Raw genomic sequence first — 21,480 nt, 5'->3', positions numbered from 1 at the left:
AAAACTTCTTCTGGAGCAAATGAGCGTTTTTGTTTATCACTGTAGTCTCCCTATGCTTATGTTACCTGGATGCACTAATAATTTGTGGAATAAACTAAGCCTCTAGCCATCGCCCTCAAACCCTAAAAAAAATAAAAACCCCACATCATTAAGTGAACTTCATACATTTATCCTTAAAACCATTCTCCTCTGGACCATCAGGCCTATTTTTATTTAACAGCCTATACTACAAAACCTTCACTACAGTACGAAAAAAGTCTAGCATATGCAATTATAAACATATAAAATTTAAAATTCAAGGACAAGCATAGGGGCACCTGGGTGTCTCAGTCGGTTGGCTCAGTTCCTCGTCATTAGTCATGGGATGGAGTCCCACAGCCAGCCTGGTTGCTCAGCAGAGTCCGCTTGGGATTCTCCTCCTCTCCCCCTGCTCCTCCCCCACACTCTCCCTCTCTTTAAATCTTAAAAAAAATAAAAAATAAAGATAAAAAAATAAAATTTCCAAGGACAAATATAAAAGGGCAATTTTCCACATTTAAGAAAACTCATTACATTTTCCAGCTTTTTGCTGAATGAATCCTTCTCTGCCTTTGTGGAGCTTTAATAACTTACTCTGTGTTAAGGCTACTTAGTATTAACAGTCCACTACAAGAGGTTTGAAAGGCCAAATAAACTTCATCACCCCTATCAGAAAACAAATAGCACAAAGAACTATTAGTCTTCATTACATTCTCTCAGTATTGCAACTTAAATTTTTTCCCATTAACAACTGAGGAAACTGGGCAGATTAAAGGGGAGCAGATCTGGCCTATTCAAGAGTGAAAAGAGCCACGGAAACTTTCCATTACAAAAAAGTAAGCACATAGGCATTTAACCATCATTGGAAAGGAAGGCTACCTTTTGCTTTCAATTCCCACTTCCAGCAATATTCCACAGTCAATGAAAGGTCAAATAAAGCAGCAATGGAGAACAGTGAGAGACTGATTAAAGTAACATGTGAAGATCTGGGGAGTGAAGATTGCTAATTCAAACATAACAATTGTTATGTTTAACAAACCAAACCACCCACTCACCTTCTCTATTCTACGCCCCCCAAATCACATTTGTCAAGTGTTTGTCCAAGTTGGCCTTGTTTTAGCAAGGAGGAAACATGCCTGATTTCAAGTCTGTGAACTATCTGGCGGACGGGGCATCATGTGATGTTAAACAGCAAGCAGAGAAAGCAGCACGTAGATCAGCTACGACGAAGGCTGCTGCTATCCTGCCACCAGGCTCCATGTTTCTGCACTATAGATGCCCTAACCGAAAAGGATATGTTCATCTTTTTTCTATACTTCTCTCTTTTCAGTGACGTGAAAATGGCCAAGTTTATTTGGGCACAGGAAAGAAGAAAATGATTAGTATATAAGTGATTGTTTCCATGGCCTCTACAAGTCTTTCATCCTAACTTCCAAGAATCCTACAAAATTCACTCAGCTTCATTATTCCTTAACTCTGCACTATTTTTATGGGCATACACAGCCCTAACAGCTCTCTCAGATGCAACTACATTACGTCCTTCCTGAGTCTGCTTCTACCTAATCACGGGTCAAGGCACACTATCCCAATGAAAGGCCAGCATCCTCGGGCTCCAAAAAGACTATGATTTCTCTAACATATATGGTTGGGATTGGTTGGGATATCAGTGTGGCTCCAGGGTTTTATAAATAATCTTAGTTTTTCAGAAAAATTACAAAAGTCATAATTGGTTGGAGAGATGATAAGCATTCTTTCTAGAGCTCTCTGCCCCTTATGTTAATTAAATAACCTCAGAAGTCAGGAGTTATTTACAGCTGAGTCATTTTAAGATACAAAGGATATTAAATCTTAAGATATCCTTTAAGTAATCTTCCCTATTTCCCTGTTTTAAAAAGGTTAACTAAGCAGGTCACAGAAGTTCTATTGAGTTCTATTTGGAAGCCAGGTCTTTCTGACTCCAAGCACTAGGCAGGCTCTGTCTATAGCATGCCTTACATGGCCACTTACAAAAACACATGCTGCTCTTTTGTTTGTTTTACTGGCAGTAAGTTAAAATCAACTGGAAAGAAGTTAGCTGAACAATTGTATACACATAATCTCTTCTCCAAAGAGAACACTATTTTAGATCCTAATCAAGCCTACCATCATAGTTAAGGTTCACTATCTAAAGGACCACAACTATTTCAACAATAGTTGTCCTTATACAGAAACCACTATTTACAAAATCCAGGTCATCAAAGTTAAGTAAGCCATGGTATGGGTCACCCATGCACATACACTATAATATGATCCTCAGCTCTGACCAACAACTAAGACTATTGCTGAAACCATCCCAAGGAGCCTTGCTGGCACTTGATTCATTCACAGACTGGGTGCCTTCTATATAAATAGCACTCCTTACACAGCAAACCCTTGTAAAAGTCAAAAACAAGCCTACCATGTAATAAATTTCAAATTTCATTTAAGATTAAGGCCTTAAGTAGCACACAACCTTACAATTCCTATGTTATCCGAAAATGTTTCATTAGTGGGGCACCTGGGTGGCTCAGTCAGTTATGCATCTCACTCTTGGTTTTAGCTCAGGTCATTATCTCATGGGTTGTGGGATCCAGCCCGTGTCAGGCTCCTGGCTCAGCAGGAAATCCGCTTACAAGATTCTCTCCTGCCCCTCCCTCCTCTCTCTCTCAAAATAAATAAATAAATCTTTAAAACTAAATAAAAATTTCTCATTAGTATTATATAAATTATAGCTTCTCACAAACTATCATTTCCAGTCAATTGACCAAATTTGTGAATCATTAACAAAAACGTTTAGCAGACAACTTAGTATTTTATTCTTCAATATTTCACAAAACAAAGATATAGAAGTACTTCTTATAACCCCATATTAAATCCTAAGTGTATTCTAAAACTTTAACTCCAATAGAAGTATGCCCAAAGCTTAAAAAGCAAATGATTTACAATTATGGTTTTAAAGCTCTTTCTGAAGAACACCTTAAAGAATTTGATAAAAGCCTCTCTCCAAAAATGCAGATCATATAAAACTTAGCATGCTACTTTATAGCTCCCCTCAATTTAGAGGGAATTCACGAACCCCAGATAAAGACCTCTTATTTAGAAAGTTATTTACAGTTTTAAAAGATTTTACTCTGTTTCTAAATAGCATGGTCCCTTATGTAGAATTTACATTTATCAATATAAAAATTTTAATTTACCCAGAGCTTTAACTCAAAAAGACCCTTCTTCCAAATCCTTTGAATTCTTGTAATACTAAAAAGCAACAACAACAACAAAAACAAGAACACCTCTTGTGTCCTTGGTCCACAAATATTAAGAGTGCTCACAAGATGTGTGGCCCTGAACTAGGGATGGCAAAGAGAATTCCAAGATACTGTCAAGGCCAGTGACCTTGAGAAGTTTACAGTCTAGTTGCACAGTCTGTTCTAGTAAAAAAAAAAAACAACCCAAAAAAAACAAAACAAAACACCTCCTTTTCACAATTGACTGACCATTTTGAACAAAAACAGGTGTGGCCTTTAAGCTGAAGGCTTTAAATAGATAGAAAATGGAATACTGGGGGGGGGGGGAGGAGCAGAAAACAGATCCAGAGAAATTAAAGAAGAAAAAAACCCAAACAAACCCAAAAGTGTAAATTTTCTAAATAACATATACCTAAGAATGTGTTTGATTTACCAGATATACCTGGCTTGAACACCTTTATAACCACTCCCACACAACTGGGAACAAAATCATTAAATTAGATGTAATTACTAAATTTAACAAAATCAATAATACAAAAATGACACAATCTCTATAATTATTTTCCCTGAAGAAAGTTACTGCAAACTATTTTAAGCAGCTAAGAAAAAACAAAAAAAACATGTCTGCCATGCTCTTACACTCCCGTTATCAAGCGCACAGAAGTCACTAATTAATCACACCACCCTATCTCCCTACTAAACTTCATTTCTTTCAATATAAACTTCCAGTAGATATCAGGGTGAGCATTGTAACTGAGTCTATTTGTTGTCATGGTAATTATTTTTCAAATACTGTTCAAATCAACTAAATGAAGCACCAAAAATTTATATATTTAATGTGCAATGAATTTATAATAAACTTCATTTGAGTTGCCTTCCAGAACACAAAATACTCTTTAAAACTTTAAATTTCTCGGTTAAAGAAAACACAACATCACGGTCAACATAACCTTAATTAGGAAAAAAATATTCTTTTAAAAACTGTAACCCTCCACTCCCATGAAAAGAGTTCCAGAAAACTTTAATTATATTTTTTGGCAACTCTCATTTTTGACCCTATTTGAATGAAACCAGACAAAATTACTTTCTCGAGTACCAATAAAATTAAAACTAAACAAGTCTACATCATTTAGAGATATAAGAAATACAAAGTTTATGGGCGCCTGGGTGGCTCAGTCGGTTAAGCATCTGACTTTGGCTCGGGGTCCTGGGATTGAGCCCGGTCAGGCTCCCTGCTCAGCACAGAGTCTGCTTCTGCCTCTGCCCACAGCCCGCCAGCTCATGTGCACTCTCTTGCTAATAAATAAAAACCTTAAAAGTATATAAAGTTTAACAAAAAAGTATAAGAAAGAAATATTAATTTTGTCCACAGTTTAAAAGAAATACAGGTCAATGTTAACAAAACTCTAAAAAGAATGTATGTGACCATTTAAAATTTACCACTTCCTTCCAAGAAGAATTAAGGTAGAACACATCCCAGAAGTAGATGATAAAGAGGGAATTAGGGGCACCTGGGTGGCTCAGTTGGTTAAGCGTATGCCTTCCGCTCAGGTCATGATCCCAGAGTTCTGGGAGCCCGTGTGGGACTGCCGGCTCAGTAGGGAGTCTGCTTCTCTCTCTCCCCCCGTCCCTCACCCCCCACTCATGCACGAACACGTGAGCTCTCTAATAAATAAAATCTTAAAAAAAAATAAAAAAAGAGGGAAATAAAAACATCCTTAGGATTCTAGGATAGCATTACCAGGTGGGTAATGCTTAGCACAAAGTAAACTAACAGGAAAGAATGAAAACCTGGATTCAGGAAGTTGTAGGAGAGCACTGTGGGTTAAATAAGAAAAAAAAAATTCCTTATGCCCCAAATCTAGCAATGAAAAATACAGACAATTCCATGCAGAAACAAGGAGGTACGAGCTTCCTAGCCTTAATAGCAGGATTCGAGTCTTTTATAAACACAGGCAAAGTTAACAGATGACAACACAATGTCAGGATTATAAACACCATAAAAGGGGGCATTTCCCGACGCCACCTCTAACCTCAACTGGTACTAATACTAAAAATAATTGCTTTGAGAAAGTATCTGTTTGTGCCCATTGGGAAAACTAAAGTATGTATATATTTTTAAAGACTTTTTTAAGTAATCTCTACACCCAACATGGGGCTCAAATCCACAACCCCAAGATCAAGAGTTGCAGGGGTTATTGACTGAACCAGCCAGGTGACCCAAAAACTAAAGTATATTTTAAAATACTTTTTTTTTTTGTACAGTTCTTTCAGCAGAAGCTGTTGGGTAGGCGTGACCTCAAATTATGTATATCCTACAAACCATGGACCTCCTCATATATACCCATGCAGACCTCTTCCATTATTTCCTGTAATTTTGTGTAAGGTAGTTTGAAAATGCTTTGTACTACTTTTACAAGTACAAAAGTATAATAAACATTCCTGCCCAAGACCTTTTTTTCTCCCTAAAACAGGAGTTGAACATCAGTCAGCTATAAAGACTCGAGACTATGCATAAGCCTTTAAAAAATACATTCATTTGGTGCTTTTTGATTTGGACAATCCACTCATTTGAAGTAAAATGAATTTAAAATTTGCCTAAGTTGCCAAACTGCAAACGGAGATTAAAAAGACCAACTGTATTCCCTGCGACAAATATATTTTAAATAAATGAACAGGACATCAGAAAAGTAGGGTTAATATCTGGGCAGTTATTGGTGGAAAGAAAGGCAAAAGAGAAACGAAATGCTGGGTCGCCTTTTTTCCGAGTGGCTTTAATCTTACTTGCAGCACTGAGTAGTAAACACACCACTGATTATACAGAACCTATTTGATGAATGGGAAGAGGAAATCTAAAAACTTAAAGTTCCTTCAGAGGGCCAATTAAGAAAATCCACGGTTCTCCCACTACTGAAAGGAATTAAGGGGCTGACTGGTAAGGAACCCATCTTCTTCCGCTTTTCCGGTCCAGAAGAAAAAGTCTCCCAAATGATCACAGCCCGGACTGAGGCTCCAGCCTCCGGCAGTGAGTACCCAAAAGCAACGACTGGAGCCCAGACTAGGTTCTTACCTCCTGGATGCGCTTCCTGGCCCGCTGAAGCACTTCTTCGTAGCCCTTCTGCCGCAGCTCGCTAAGACTTTCGTAATACTCCTCGGGATCGTCGGTCTCAGTGAAAAGTACCTGGGAGAGGATCTTCCAGCCGCAGGTGTCCAGGCCATGGCCCAGGTAGACTTGGAGCTGATAACACAGAGTGTCGATCTCCTGCTCGGTCATCTCTGGAGCGCCCCCGAACAGCACGGTCCACATGCCAGAGGGCTCCTCGGGGAATACGGGCAGGCACTGTTCCAGCTGCGAGTTCACAGAACACAGCTGCTGGTGCACAGCACGCAGATCCTGGAAGGAGAAGAGCCCGGCCCAGCTACACTCCTCGGCCGGGGACTCCAGCTCGATAGTGGAAGGCGGCTGCTCTGCGTCTGAGAGCGCCAGGGCCGCCGGGGCCACCTCGTCTTCCCTCAACATTTCCAGCACCTCTATCTCCTCGGAAACCACCCCACAAGTGCTCACTACTCGCACGGAGGACACCGGGGCCTCCCTGGACGCCGGCGGGGGTGCTGCTGTAGCGGCCCCCGCCACATCTTTGCCTTCAGATCTCCTTCGGACCGGGCTGGTCTTGGCCCGCACTGGGCTCCTGAGGGGGCTCTCCGCCCCTTTGCCGGCGGGACACCGCAGCAGCGGGTCCCCCCGAAGGCTGCGCGCGCTCCGCGGAGAGCCGCCCTCCCCCCAGGCCGGGCTCCTCCGGGGCCCCGGGCTCCTACCCAGAGTCGCAGAGACAGTGGCCTCGGGCCGGCCCTTGCCCGCTGGGCTGCCTGGCCCGCGGGTCCCGTCGGACGCGGGTGCCCCCGCCTGCTCCCGGGAGCCGCTCCTCTGCCTCTGGGCGGTCCGGTTGTGGCAGGTTATGGCAAACTTGCCCTCAATCTCGTTCCAGGCCACAATGAAGACGAACTTGTGCTTCTCGCGCTCGTCGAACACATGGGGCCGCACGGCCACCCAGTCCGACTCGAGCGTCTCCTCCAGCGCGAACGACATGGTGGCTCCGGTGCCAGGCCGCGGGGGAGGCGCCGCTGGCCCTGCCCGCTCGAAGACTCACCGGCTGGCTGCACCGCGCCCCCCGCTCACCCTCGCTGAGCGCCTTCGGCCATCTTAGCGCGCCAGCCGGCTCTCCCCGCTTACTCGCCCGGCCCTCCTCACTTGAACCCGCCGCGTTCCTTTGTGGCGGCTCGCGGGAAAGACAATACGCGTCCCCGGAGCAGGTAGTTCACATGGTCACGTGCGGCTGGATCTGTTTACAAGCCCAGTGCTGCGGCAGCGCCTCGCGCCCGTCCCGGCCGCCCCCAGCGCGAGGCCGCGGTGCTGCGTCTGCGGCTCTCGGAAGGTGAGGAGCGGGTCCTGCGGGGCCGGGCAGGCCGGTAGGCGGTAGGGGCCGGCGATGTGTGCGTCTCCGCCGCTCGTCCAGGCCAATCTCCCCGCCCCTCCTCCTTCTCCTCCTCTTCCCGACCGCCCGGAGCCGGCCTGACGGATAGACGCGTCTCCTAAACTGTAACCCTCAGTATCGCCACAATGTTGCCATTTGGCTGCTGACGTAGGTTGCTCCACGAGGGACGTAAACACGGGCACGTGCCGCACGCTGGTGACGCGGCGGCGGCGGCGGCGCGCACACCCCGCCCGCGCGCGCGCCGGCACCGCCCCTCCCCGTCCCCCGTCCCCCGTTCCCCGTCCCCCGCCCGCGAGCGGCCGCGAATCGGACTCTTTCCTTCCGCGCAGTCTCCTTTCGCAGCAGCTGGGGCAGGCTCTCCGGAGACTGCTGGTTCCGAAGACGGTGAGCATGGTACGTGTGTCTTGCAGGACTAGTGGCCTCTGAGCCTCCTGGGGGAAAAAAGTGTAGGAATTGAGATTTTACCAACTCCAGCCAATCAAAGGGACCCTGAAATGTAAATGTGCCTCCTTTCGCCCCGGGGGAGTCAGTATAGGTAACGCCTATATTCAGAAAGTGCTCTGTAACATAACACGAACTATGTGCTAAACGTTATTGGGGTGCCCCAGACTGTTGAATTCTCTAACACCCTTGAGACACAATTTAAGATATGAAAGGGAGGTGTCCGAAGACAACCCAATAGGACTCCAAAACAAAATTAAATCAAGTGAAAATTCAGTCATGTCCTAATAATATGAATGTTTACATTTCAGTTCAGCGGCGCTTTATTGCTTCAGGTTTCATCATTGTGTACTGTTCTGGGAACTTCGTTTTGAGGTCACTGGCTTAAGCCCTTTTGAAGTTGTATTCGATTATCAGAGATCCCAGAATGCACATAGAAAAAAAATCATGTAAATTTGAAGAATTCTGTTATTTATACTGAACTATAATGAAACACATTTTTTAAATTACTCTATAATCTAGTTTATATTATTGGCATTCTCTTTCCTATTAGCTCCCAATTCACAGTGCAGGTATTCTGCATCCACAGTAGAGTACGATGGGAATTATTCTTTTAGTTTTAGGGATTTTTTTTTTTAAAGATTTTACCTATTTCTTTATTTGAGAGGGAGAAAGAGGTAGTATGAGAGAGGAGAGGGTCAGAGGGAGAAGCAGACTCCCTGCTGAGTTGGGAGCCTGATGTGGGACTCCGGGATCATGACCTGAGCCAAAGGCAGTCGCTTAACCAGCTGAGACACCCAGGTGCCCCTATTCTTTTACTTTTGTCCATATTTCTCAAATTATGCAAAACCATTTGGATTAAAGGTGCATTGTCAGCTACACTTACTTGAGTACACTGACATCGGAATGAACAGCCAAAAATTTTTGCCCTGTCGCTCAGATGGACATTGTAGACTGTAGATCTGCTTGGACCAGAAAAAAAATAAATTACTTTGGGCAGGATGAGCAAAAAGGTAAAAGGACAGGTTTTTTATTTTTTTTTTTTACAATTCTTTATGTGGAATCACAAATTTTCAAAGCATATAACTGAACTTGTGCCAACTCTCAAATGCAAATCAGAGATATAACTTTCAAAATCTGGACCACCAGCTAAGCAAACAATATCTTTTTTTAAATTTTTTTTAGTTATGTTAATCACCATATATTACATCATTAGTTTTTGATGTAGTGTTCCATGATTCATTGTTTGTTCATAACACCCAGTGCTCCATGCAGAACATGCCCTCTTTAATACCCATCACCAGGCTAACCCATCCCCCTACTCTCCTCCCCTCTAGAACCCTGAGTTTGTTTTTCAGAGTCCATCCTCTCTCATGGTTTATCTCCCCCTCTGACTTATTCCCCTTCATTCTTCCCCTCCTGCTATCTTCTTTTTTCTTTTTTCTTAACATATGTTGCATTGTTTGTTTCAGAAGTACAGATCTGTGATTCAACAGTCTTGCACAATTCACAGCGCTCACACCCTCCCCAATGTCTATCACCCAGCCACCCCATCCCTCCCACCCCCCACCACTCCAGCAAACCTCAGTTTGTTTCCTGAGATTAAGAATTCCTCATATCAGTGAGGTCATATGATACATGTCTTTCTCTGATTGACTTATTTCACTCAGCATAACACCCTCCACTTCCAGCCACGTCATTGCAAGTGGCAAGATCTCACTCCTTTTGATGGCTGCATAATATTCCATTGTCTATATATACCACATCTTCTTTATCCATTCATCTGTTGATGGACATCTTGGCTCTTTCCACAGTTTGGCTATTGTGCACATTGCTGCTATAAACATTGGGGAGCACCTACCCTTTCGGATCCCTACATTTGTATCTTTGTGGTAAATACCCAGTAGTGCAATTGCTGGATCGTATGGTAGCTCTATTTTCAACTGTTTGAGGAACCTCCATACTGTTTTCCAGCACCAGCTTGCATTCCCACCAACAGTGGAGGAGAGTTCCGCTTTCTCCACATCCCCGCCAACATCTGTCGTTTCCTGACTTGTTAATTTTAGCCATTCTGACGGGTGTGAGGTGGTATCTCATGGAGGTGTTGATTTGGATTTCCCTGATGCCGAGCGATGTTGAGCACTTTTTCATGTGTCTGTTGGCCATTGGGATGTCTTCTTTGGAAAAATGTCTGTTCATGTCTTCTGCCCATTTCTTGATTGGATTATTTGTTCTTTGGGTGTTGAGTTCGATAAGTTCTTTATAGATTTTGGATACTAGCCCTTTATCTGATATGTCATTTGCAAATATCTTCTCCCATTCTGTTGGTTGTCTTTTTGTTTTGTGGACTGTTTCTTTTGCTGTGCAAAAGCTTTTTATCTTGATGAAATCCCAGTAGTTCATGTTTGCCCTTGCTTCCCTGCCTTTGGCGGTGTTTCTAGGAAGAAGTGGCTGCGGCTGAGGTCGAAGAGGTTGCTACCTGTGTTCTCCTTTAGGGTTTTGATGAACTCCTGTCTTGCGTTTAGGTCTTTCAACCATTTGGAGTCTATTTTTGTGTGTGCTATAAGGAAATGGTCCAGTTTCATTCTTCTGCATGTGGCTGTCCAATTATCCCAACACCATTTGTTGAAGAGACTGTCTTTTTGCCATTTCTGGTCCATTTCTGGGCTCTCTATTCTGTTCCATTGATCTATGTGTCTGTTTTTGTGCCAGTACCATACTGTCTTGATGATGACAGCTTTGTAATAGAGCTGGAAGTCCGGAATTGTAATGCCGCCAGCTTTGCTTTTCTTTTTCAATATTTCTCTGGCTATTCGGGGTCTCTTCTGGTTCCATACAAATTTTAGAATTATTTGTTCCATTTCTTTGAAAAAAGTGGATAGTATTTTGATGGGGATTGCATTGAATGTGTAGATTGCTCTAGGTAGCATTGACATCTTCACAATGTTGGTTCTCCCAATCCGTGAGCATGGAACGTTTTTCCATTTCTTTGTGTCTTCTTCAATTTCTTTCATGAGTATTTTATAGTTTTCTGAGTATAGATCTTTTGCCTCTTTGGATAAATTTATTCCTAGGTATCTTATGGTTTGGGGGGCAATTGTAAATGGGATTGACTCCTTGATTTGTCTCTCTCTGTCTTGTTGTTGGTGTATAGGAATGCCACTGATTTCTGTGCATTGATTTTATAGCCTGCTACTTTACTGAATTCCTGTATAAGTTCTAGCAGTTTTGGGGTGGAGTCTTTTGGATTTGCCACATACAGTATCATATCATCTGCAAAGAGTGAGAGTTTGACTTCCTCTTTGCCGATTTGGATGCCTTTGATTTCTTTTGTTGTCTGATTGCTGTGGCTAGTACTTCTAATACTATGTTGAATAGCAGTGGTGAGAGTGGACATCCCTGCCGTGTTCCTGACCTTAGGGGAAAAGCTCTCAGCTTTTCCCCATTGAGAATGATATTCGCTGTAGGTTTTTCATAGATGGCTTTTATGATATTGAGGTATGTACCCTCTATCCCTATACTCTGAAGAGTTTTGATCAGGAAAGGATGCTGTACTTTGTCAAATGCTTTTTCTGCATCTATTGAGAGGATCATATGATTCTTGTTCTTTGTTTTGTTAATGTATTGTATCACGTTGATTGATTTGCGGATGTTGAACCAGCCTTGCAGCCCAGGGATAAATCCCACTTGGTCGTGGTGAATAATCCTTTTAATGTACTGTTGGATCCTGTTGGCTAGTATTTTGGTGAGAATTTTTGCATCCATGTTCATTCAAGGATATTGGTCTGTAATTCTTCTTTTTGATGGGGTCTGTGTCTGGTTTTGGCATCAAGGTAATGCTGGCCTCATAAAATGAGTTTGGAAGTTTTCCTTCCATTTCTATTTTTTGGAACAGTTTCAGGAGAATAGGTATTAATTCTTCTTTAAATGTCTGATGGAGGGCGCCTGGGTGGCTCAGTTGGTTAAGCGACTGCCTTCGGCTCAGGTCATGATCCTGGAGTCCCGGGATCGAGTCCCGCATCGGGCTCCCTGCTAGGCAGGGGGTCTGCTTCTCCCTCTGACCCTCTTCCCTCTCGTGCTCTCTCTCTCTCTCATTCTCTCTCTCTCAAATAAATAAATAAAATCTTTAAAAAAAAATAAATAAATGTCCAATAGAATTCCCCTGGGAAGCCATCTGGCCCTGGGCTTGTTTCTTGGGAGATTTTTGATGACTGCTTCAATTTCCTTAGTGGCTATAGGTCTGTTCAGGTTTTCTATTTCTTCCTGGTTCAATTTTGGTAGTTGATACATCTGTAAGAATGCACCCATTTCTTCCAGGTTATCTAATTTGCTGGCATAGAGTTGCTCATACTTTGTTCTTATAATTGTTTGTATTTCTTTGGTGTTGGTTGTGATCTCTCCTCTTTCATTCATGATTTTGTTGATTTGGGTCATTTTTCTTTTCTTTTTGAGAAGTCTGGCCAGGGGTTTATCAATCTTGTTAATTCTTTCAAAGAACCAGCTCCTAGTTTCGTTGATCTGTTTTACTGTTATTTTGGTTTCTATTTCATTGATTTCTGCTCTGATCTTTATGATTTCTCTTCTCCTGCTGGGTTTAGGCTTTATTTGCTGTTCTTTCTCCAGCTCCTTTAGGTGTAGAGTTAGGTTGTGTATTTGAGACCTTTCTTGTTTCTTGAGAAAGGCTTGTATTGCTATATACTTTCCTCTCAGGACTGCCTTTGCTGTATCCCAAAGATTTTGAACAGTTGTGTTTTCATTTTCATTGGTTTCCATGAATTTTTTAAATTATTCTTTAATTTCCTGGTTGATCCATTCATTCTTTAGTAGGATGCTCTTTAGCCTCCATGTATTTGAGTTCTTTCCGACTTTCCTCTTGTGATTGAGTTCTAGTTTCAAAGCACTGTGGTCTGAAAATATGCAGGGAATAATCCCAGTCTTTTGGTACCGGTTGAGACCTGATTTGTGACCTAGGATGTGATCAATTCTGGAGAATGTTCCATGGGCACTAGAGAAGTATATGTATTCCGTTGCTTTGGGATGGAATGTTCTGAATATGTCTGTGAAGTCCATTTGGTCCAGTGTGTCATTTAAAGTCTTTATTTCCTTGTTGATCTTTTGCTTAGATGATCTGTCCATTTCTGTCAGGGGGGTGTTAAAGTCCCCCACTATTATTGTATTGTTGTCGATGTGTTTCTTCGCTTTTGTTATTAATTGCCGTATATAATTGGCTGCTCCCATGTTAGGGGCATAGATATTTACAATTGTTAGATCTTCTTGTTGGATAGACCCTTTAAGTAGGATATAGTGTCCTTCCTCATCTCTTATTACAGTCTTTGTTTTAAAATTTAATTTCTCTGATATAAGGATTGCCACCCCGGCTTTCTTTTGGTGTCCATTAGCATGGTAAATTGTTTTCCACCCCCTCATTTTCAATCTGGGGGTGTCTTTGGGTCTAAAATGAGTCTCTTGCAGACAGCATATTAATGGGTCTTGTTTTTTAATCCAATCTGATAGCCTGTGTCTTTTGATTGGGGCATTTAGCCCATTTACATTCAGGGTAACTATTGAAAGGTATGAATTTAGTGCCATTGTATTGCCTTTAAGGTGACTGTTACTGTATATTGTCTGTGTTCCTTTCTGATCTATGCTGCTTTTAGGCTCTCTCTTTGCTTAGAGGACCCCTTTCAATATTTCTTGGAGGTCTGCTTTCGTGTTTGCAAATTCCTTTAGTTTTTGTTTGTCCTGGAAGCTTTTTCTCTCTCCTTCAATTTTCCATGACAGCCTAGCTGGATATAGTATTCTTGGCTGCATATTTTTCTCGTTTAGTGCTCTGAAGATATCATGCCAGTCCTTTCTGGCCTGCCAGGTCTCTGTGGATAGGTCTGTTGCCAATCTAATGTTTCTACCCTTGTAGGTTACATATCTCTTCTCCCGAGCTGCTTTCAGGATTTTCTCTTTGTCTCTGAGACTCGTAAGTTTTACTATTAGATGTCGGGGTGTTGACCTGTTTTTATTGATTTTGAGAGGGGTTCTCTGTGCCTCCTGGGTTTTGATGCCTGTTTCCTTCCCCACATTAGGGAAGTTCTCTGCTATTATTTGCTCCAATATAGCTTCTGCCCCTCTCTCTCTTTCTTCTTCTTCTGGGATCCCAATTATTCTAATGTTGTTTCATCTTATGGTATCACTTATCTCTCGAACTCTGCCCTCGTGATCCTGTAGTTGTTTATCTCCCTTTTTCTCAGCCTCTTTATTTTCCATCATTTGGTCTTCTATATCACTGATTCTCTCTTCTGCCTCATTTATCCTAGCAGTTAGTGCCCCCATTTTTGATTGCACCTCATCAATAGCCTTTTTGATTTCGACTTGGTTAGATTTTAGTTATTTTATTTCTCCAGAAAGGGTTTCTCTAATAACTTCCACGCTTTTTTCAAGCCCAGCTAGTATCTTTAAAGTCATGATTCTGAACTCGAGGTCCGACATCGTACTAATGTCCGTATTGAGTAGGTCCCTGGCTGACGGTACTACCTCTTGTTCTTTTTGCTGAGGTGTTTTTTTTCGTCTTTTCATTTTGTCCAGAGGAGAATAGATGAATGAGAGAACAAAATGCTAACAGGTTAACAATGTCCCCAGCAAATATACTCTATATAAATCAGAAAAGACCTGAAACCAGGGGAAAAGAAAGTGAAAGAAAGAGGAAAAAAAAAAGATAAAAACAAAAACAGAACAATACAAAAAAAGCAGAATATGATCAAATATGATCAGGCTAGTGCATGGATCAGTGCCACACACTAGATTTTGGGCGTATTTTGGTCTGTTAGAAAAAAGTGCCTCCTAAAATTTTAAAGGAAGAAAGACATATATGTCCAAAATATGGGTTGATACAATGAAGGGATGGAAGGTGACTGTAAAGATGAAAATTATAAAAGATTTTATAAAAGGAATTGATAAGTTTGTAAAAAGAAAGAAGAAGATTTAAAAAAAAAATAAAAAAGGGAGAGAATGTGATCAGGCAGGAGACTAGAACAAAGCCATACACTAGTGATTTAGGGTATATTTTGATCTGTTAGAAGAAACTGTATCTCAAAATTTTAAAGAGAGAACAACTTATATATATATGCCAAAAATAAGGGTAACTACTATGAAGGGATAAAATATGACTCTAAAAATGAAAAATAACAAATTTTTTTAAAAAGGGATTGATAAGATGTTGGTTGAAAAGGGAAAAAGAAAAATTAAAAAAAAACAGTTAAAAAAATTAACTTTGATGAACTAATGAATCATGGTAAAAAAAAGCCATGAATTCTATGTGCAGTATTCCCCTAGCACTGGAGTTCTCCCATTCTTCTTGATTGGTAAACTTGGTCTTGGCTTGCTGGCTGTTCGTGCTGATCTTCTGAGGGAGGGGCCTGTTGCCGTGGTTTCCAAATGTCTTTGCTGGAGGCTGAATTGCCCCGCCCTTGTGGGTCCGGGCTAAGCAAGCTGCTCGGGTTTGCTCTCAGGAGCTTTTGTTCCCTGCAAGCTCTCGGTACAGCTTTGGAGGACCAGGGTGAAAATGGTGGCCTCCCAATCTCCACCCGGAGGAGCTGAGAACTCGGGGTCCCACTCCTCAGTGTGCCACCAGAGAAAAGCAGTCACTCCCGTCTCCCTGGTCTCCGGCCACACTCCGTGCTCACCCGGCCTGTGACAGAGCGTTTCTATCTCTGGCACCCGACCCCGTGTGGAGTCTCCAAACCCAGCAGATCCCTGTGGTGCGCTACCGCGCCGCTCCTCCCAGGGGAGAAAGGGGAGTCTCCCCGGCTCTGCCGCTTGTTGGGTCCCTGCTGGAGGAGCAGTGGCCCGACTGGGCCGCGGATCACAGTTTATGGCAACCCTGAGCTGAGAGCCCGCGCCTCGGCTCCGTCTCTGCAGCTGGCTTCCCCGCTCCGGTACCCCCGAGCTCTGCCGCACTCAGGCACCCCCGGTCTTTCTGTGACCCCGAGGGTCCTGAGACCACACTGTCCCGGGAGGATTCCACCCCCCGCTTAGCCACTGCAGCGACATCCCTCAGCGGAGCCAACTTGTAAAAGTTCCGATTTTGTGCTCCACGGCTCTATCACTTGCCAGAAGTGGCTGACGGAGGCCCCCTCCCCCGCCGTCTATCCTCCCGAATATCGCCTCGGATTCACTTCTCCGCACGTCCTACCTTCCAGTCAGTGGTCGCTTCTCTGTTCAGAGAGTTGTTGCTACCCTCCTCTTCCATCTCCTGTTGAGTTCATAGGTGTTCAGAATGGTTTGATCCCTATTCAGCTGAATTCCTGAGACCAGACGAAATCTAGGTCTCCTACTCCTCCGCCATCTTGCTCCGCCTCCTAAGCAAACGATATCTTATGGAAAACTTGCCTGTATTTTCTGCTAAAAAGCTACCACTAAAAGTTTTTCTGATAAAAAGTGATGACATGATTACTAGCTGTCTTCTTCTAATACGTTATAGATAACTTTGAATACCAAGAATGAGCACTAAAAGAATATATAGGAAATATTTTTATTTACATATATATTAAAACTGCAACATCTATCCACAGATACTAAATTATGTCTTATCCCAGTAGTGCTGGAAAAAATTGTTTCATGGTCACACAGGTTTTAAGTATTTTTCCCCAAAGACTCTTACCGCTGTGTTTTTTGTCAAAAGGGTTGTTCAATGTTTCTTATTTCCTCTCTTAGTAATTGTTATCCTAGAAATGAAAAGAAACAAACCAAAATTCCCATGGCAGGTTACTGTAGTACTCTACAATTCTTTATCTAGGTCTGTATCTGATTGTCAAGCAAGATCTCTTGAGTGTAAAAATTAGTCCTTAGGAATAAGTAACACCACAGAAAACCACATACACCTTACCAGCTTGAAAAGACTTGAAAATAATTTTCTTTGTGAATGTTTTTTTAACTATTGAGGATTGTTAGGTAATCTGTGAAATGCTTTAACTCTTTAGGCCTTTTAATAAAAACTGTAACCATTTACATAGGAGTTTTCAAATTACATAGGATTTTCTGGCACATATTTATTTTATCCTCCCAACAATCATATAATGTACTTGTGAAAGGAGTAAATCTTTAATTTCACACGTGAGAAAACAGCAGTTCTGATTACTCAGTCACACATCCCAGGACTGGGAACAGGGAATGAATGAATGGAGTTCAGGGGCCTAATGCATGCATCTGTCCCAATTAGATTCTCTCAGAAGCAGACACTAAAAAGAAGTCAAAATGCAAAAGTGTATGAGCGGTTAACACCTGTAAAAGAAAAAAGGCAGAAGCAGGATTGGGCAGACTACCCTAATAGGAAGCTCCAGAGCAAAGATTTTTCCTTAAAGAAGTTCCCCCATTGAGTAGAAATGATTAGGCCTTGCCCAGTCATTGACTGGGGACCACCCTGAGAAAAGCATAGGATGATAACCTGAAGTTGACTCTGAAGACACAAACAGCTGGAGACTCAGCTAACCACATTCCTTGCAGGAGTGGCCTCGCCATCATTTTGAATGACCAACTGAATTCTGTAAGGTGAGAGGTCCTGATCTTCAAAATGAAGTATGTTCTTGTCAGGCTACATTAATGACAGATGGTGGGAAAGTTAACACAGCCCTGGAGCAAACTCTTTCTGATCTTCTTTCCTGACTAGGATAGAAGAGTATACATTCACCAACCCAATGGCTGCATACTACATACCAGAGACTATATTATCTACCCTCACAAAGAAAGTACATCTGGCTGGGCAGCTGTGATAAGGGCTATTTCTTGGTTGAGCTAGCAATAGCCTCCAGGATCCATCTGGTTTCTGCAAGGACCAGACTAGCAAATTATAAACAGAGATATGCTAGGGACCACCAGACCTGCATCTAATCTCTGCCATCCCTCTCCAGGGCTACACCGTTTTTGATTCAATATCTCGGTGGGAGGGGGACAGTTTCAGAGGATTCCTGCTTGGCCTTCCACGCTATGATAGCTCTCACCAACAGATCCAAAGTGTGGGTTACTCCAATCACCACATATGCCAATCCCAATTATATGTTGGAGGACTAGGAAAATGAGTACAGGTCAGTTCACAGAACAAGTGGACCCAGACTTTGACTAAGACTCTATCACCTGGCCCTTGTATGTATGTCCTCACTGTAATAGAGAGCCTGTGATAAGTTTTGGGTCATATCAGTGCCAACTTGGACCCTGTTTCCAACGGTGCTGGAAATGTCTGAATGTATTCCTTTCCCCAGTGAACAGTCACCCAAGTACATGGCCTAGATCCCTTTGGGGAAGCACTGGGGAAATCATTATGTATTATAGGGCCCTTCTCCCTCAGATCCAATTATCTCATCAGTCAATGAGTGCCAGGTCTGAAAACTGAAAAGTATTTCAGGTCCAGAAACCGGGCAGGAGACTTTGGGGGTAACTTCCTTCAACCTCCCACTCATCCACTCTTGCTCTATTTTGACTGTGTATGTTAAGCAGTGTGTTTTGGCTGTCCCTCGAGACACTGTGTTCTGTTAGCCTCCCATAACTATGGACACTGTGACCCTCTGGCTTCTGATGCTGAAATGCTACCACCAGGGCCCTCTCATCCTCACTGCTATCAGTGAGCCAAATTCTATAAGCGCTTCTCCTGTCACTAACTCTGGCCTACAGAAGAAAGCCACACTATACTTCATAGTGATGCTGGGGCCCCCTGACCAGATCATTTCTAGCACCCTTGGTGAATGGTGAATCCTTTAGGCCTTCCTAGGAACATATTCCTTCTCCTGGCCTCATGTACCATTTAAGTTGTCATCAGCTTATATCCTTGAGCCAAATCCTTATCCTAAATATATCCTAAATCTTTGAGCACATAATTATTTCTCTTTTCATTCTTTTTTTTTTTAAGATTTTATTTATCTGACAGAGAGAGACACAGCGAGAGAGGGAACACAAGCAGGGGGAGTGGGAGAGGGAGAAGCAGGTTTCCCACCAAGCAGGAAGCCCGATGTGGGGCTCCATCCCAGGACCCTGGGGTCATGACCTGAGCCGAAGGCAGACACTTAACGACTGAGCCACCCAGGCGCCTCTCTCTTTTCATTCTTAATGACCTATCTAGAGAATCCTTTAAAACCCATACATTTAACTACTGTGTTACTTAGGATCCTCCAAGCAGATTCCAAGATCAGATTAGATGGGCAAAAGATTTTTTTGGGGGGGAGGGGAACAACTGTGAGGGAAAATGGAGACAAAGCCAGAGCTAGGGGGAGAGCTGGTAGATAGTGATGGAGAGAGGGGGGGGGGGAAAGGAAGTTTCAGTAGAAAGCATCTTAGAGTGCAAGGTAGTCTAAGAAAGTTTTCACTAGGCCAATGGGGAGTCCTCAAGCCCACATCATCTATCAGAGGAGTTTCCTGTCTCCCTGCCTTACTCAGTCACTGGCTGGAAGAAGCCTGTGGGAAGTGTGGTGGATTCATAACATAGCAGCCTGTCCTGTTAGTATTATGCTTGGAGATCTGAGAGGCACGTTCTCATGGCTGCCACAAACACCATCTGTGCTTTAAAAAAAACTGGGTACTATTTATTCATTGATTCATGACACATCGAGGGCACAAATATGAATACGATGTAGTGCTCACACTCTAGCAATTGGCATCGGTTTGAGTGGGTTATGAATAATTTTCAGAAATTAGGAATAAGAAATAGATTTCCAGAATCTCCTGAGGCAGGTCTTCAGGCTATGGCTTCATTATTTTGTTTGAAACGATTTGAAATTCTAGAGTAGGTTCTAAGCTTAAATAGTAAATGGGGTTTGGATTCTTCCCCACTGCACCCAGGAAGCTACAACTGTACCTGAAAACTTTGTTCCTTTAGAAAAGATCTGAATTAGGGGCACCTGGGTGGGTCAGTCGGTTAAATGTCTGCCTTCGGCTCAGGTCATGATCCTGGGGTCCTGGGATCGAGCCCCACATCAGGCTCCTTGCTCAGTGGGGAGCCTGCTTCTCCCTCTCCCAATCCCTGTTCCTCTGCTGCTCCCCCTGCTTGTACTCTCCTACTCTCTCTCTCTGTCAAATAAATAAATAAATAAAATCTTAAAAAAAAAAAAAAGATCTGAATTAGTATGGCATAATGGCTCAATGTCAATATATGGTGAAATTTGGTCTTGAATACATGAGTGCTTATTACATTATTTTTTCTGTACTTTATTTTATTATTTTTTTAAAGATTTTATTTATTTATTTGAGAGAGAGAGTGCGAGCCTGAGCAGGGGGGAGGGCCAGAGGGAGAGGGAGAAGCAAACTCCCTGCTGAGCCGGGAGCCGATGCAGGACTCCATCCCAGGACCCCCGGGATCATGACCTGAGCTGAAAAAAGATACTTAACCGACTGAGCCACTCAGGCACCCATTTTTTCTGTATTTAAAAAATAATTCCTAATAAAATTAATAATTTAAAAAATACCATTCAGTCATTAAAATTAATCACAGCTACATATATTAACATGGATATATTTCAAAAGCAATGTTGAAGGAAAAAACAAGAACTTGCAGTCGGGTATGTATGTTATGAGGCCATTTCAATTATTTAAATAAGCAAAGTGACATTCTATATTATTTATAGATCTATAATTATGTGGTAAAAATCTTTTAAAATGCAAGGGCAAGACACACACCTTGATCCAAATAGTTTTTCCTTGGAGGACAGACGGAGATGAATAGGATTGGGGAGGGATACAAAGAGGATTTCCAAATATTCACATTGGCTAAATCTGGGTATGGAGTGCCTGGGTGTTTGTTATATTACACTTGGTACTTCTTGGTATATTTGAGATAGTGCATATTTTGAAAGGAATTAAACTTTGCATTCCACTTGGTCTTTTCTTTGGTTATAACAAAAGTAGCCATGTAAGTATATGCCACCACTTGGTTGGCATGAAAAGGAAAGGAAAATAATGTGTTCTGTAAGTCTGCACTTGCTAATTTTTCCCAATATATCCTTTGCTGCACCCATTTTTCAAAACACTGGCTTGATGTCACTGATTAAAACTACTCCCCCGATGCTTATGTGCCCAGTTATTTTTGTGGGTGCTAAACTGCATTGCTGCCGTGGGAGAAACATTCTGGAGTAGTCAGTCACAGAAGGTTGTAGAATAAGCATGGTGGTAGTTAATTCTGCTACAGGCACATCCTAGGTTCTGCTCCCCAACTAAAAATCTAGGTTTTAAACAAATTTATAGAGAAAGAATATTAAGTTATAACTATTTACATCCCTTTATATTACCTACTCTCTGAT

The 21,480-nt window shown here is 42.4% G+C and overlaps 1 protein-coding gene across 1 annotated transcript in view; it reads right to left on the bottom strand.

Annotated features, from left to right (window-relative positions):
• Nucleotides 1-7,902, bottom strand: part of JMY (junction mediating and regulatory protein, p53 cofactor) — a 95,384-nt gene extending 87,482 nt beyond the window's left edge. Inside the window, exon 1 of the mRNA XM_028114578.2 lies at nucleotides 6,349-7,902. Within this exon, the coding sequence (XP_027970379.1) occupies nucleotides 6,349-7,365 (1,017 nt within the window). The 5' untranslated portion in view covers nucleotides 7,366-7,902. The remainder of the gene's footprint in view (nucleotides 1-6,348) is intronic.
• Between the last annotated feature and the right edge of the window lie 13,578 nt (nucleotides 7,903-21,480).

This window comes from Eumetopias jubatus, unplaced genomic scaffold (genome assembly GCF_037043125.1).
Source record: "Eumetopias jubatus isolate StellerSeaLion01/CBP00866 unplaced genomic scaffold, mEumJub1_p1.0 scaffold_5, whole genome shotgun sequence".
NCBI classification, from domain to species: Eukaryota; Metazoa; Chordata; class Mammalia; order Carnivora; family Otariidae; genus Eumetopias; species Eumetopias jubatus.
This window is presented reverse-complemented; position numbering and strand designations above follow the sequence as displayed.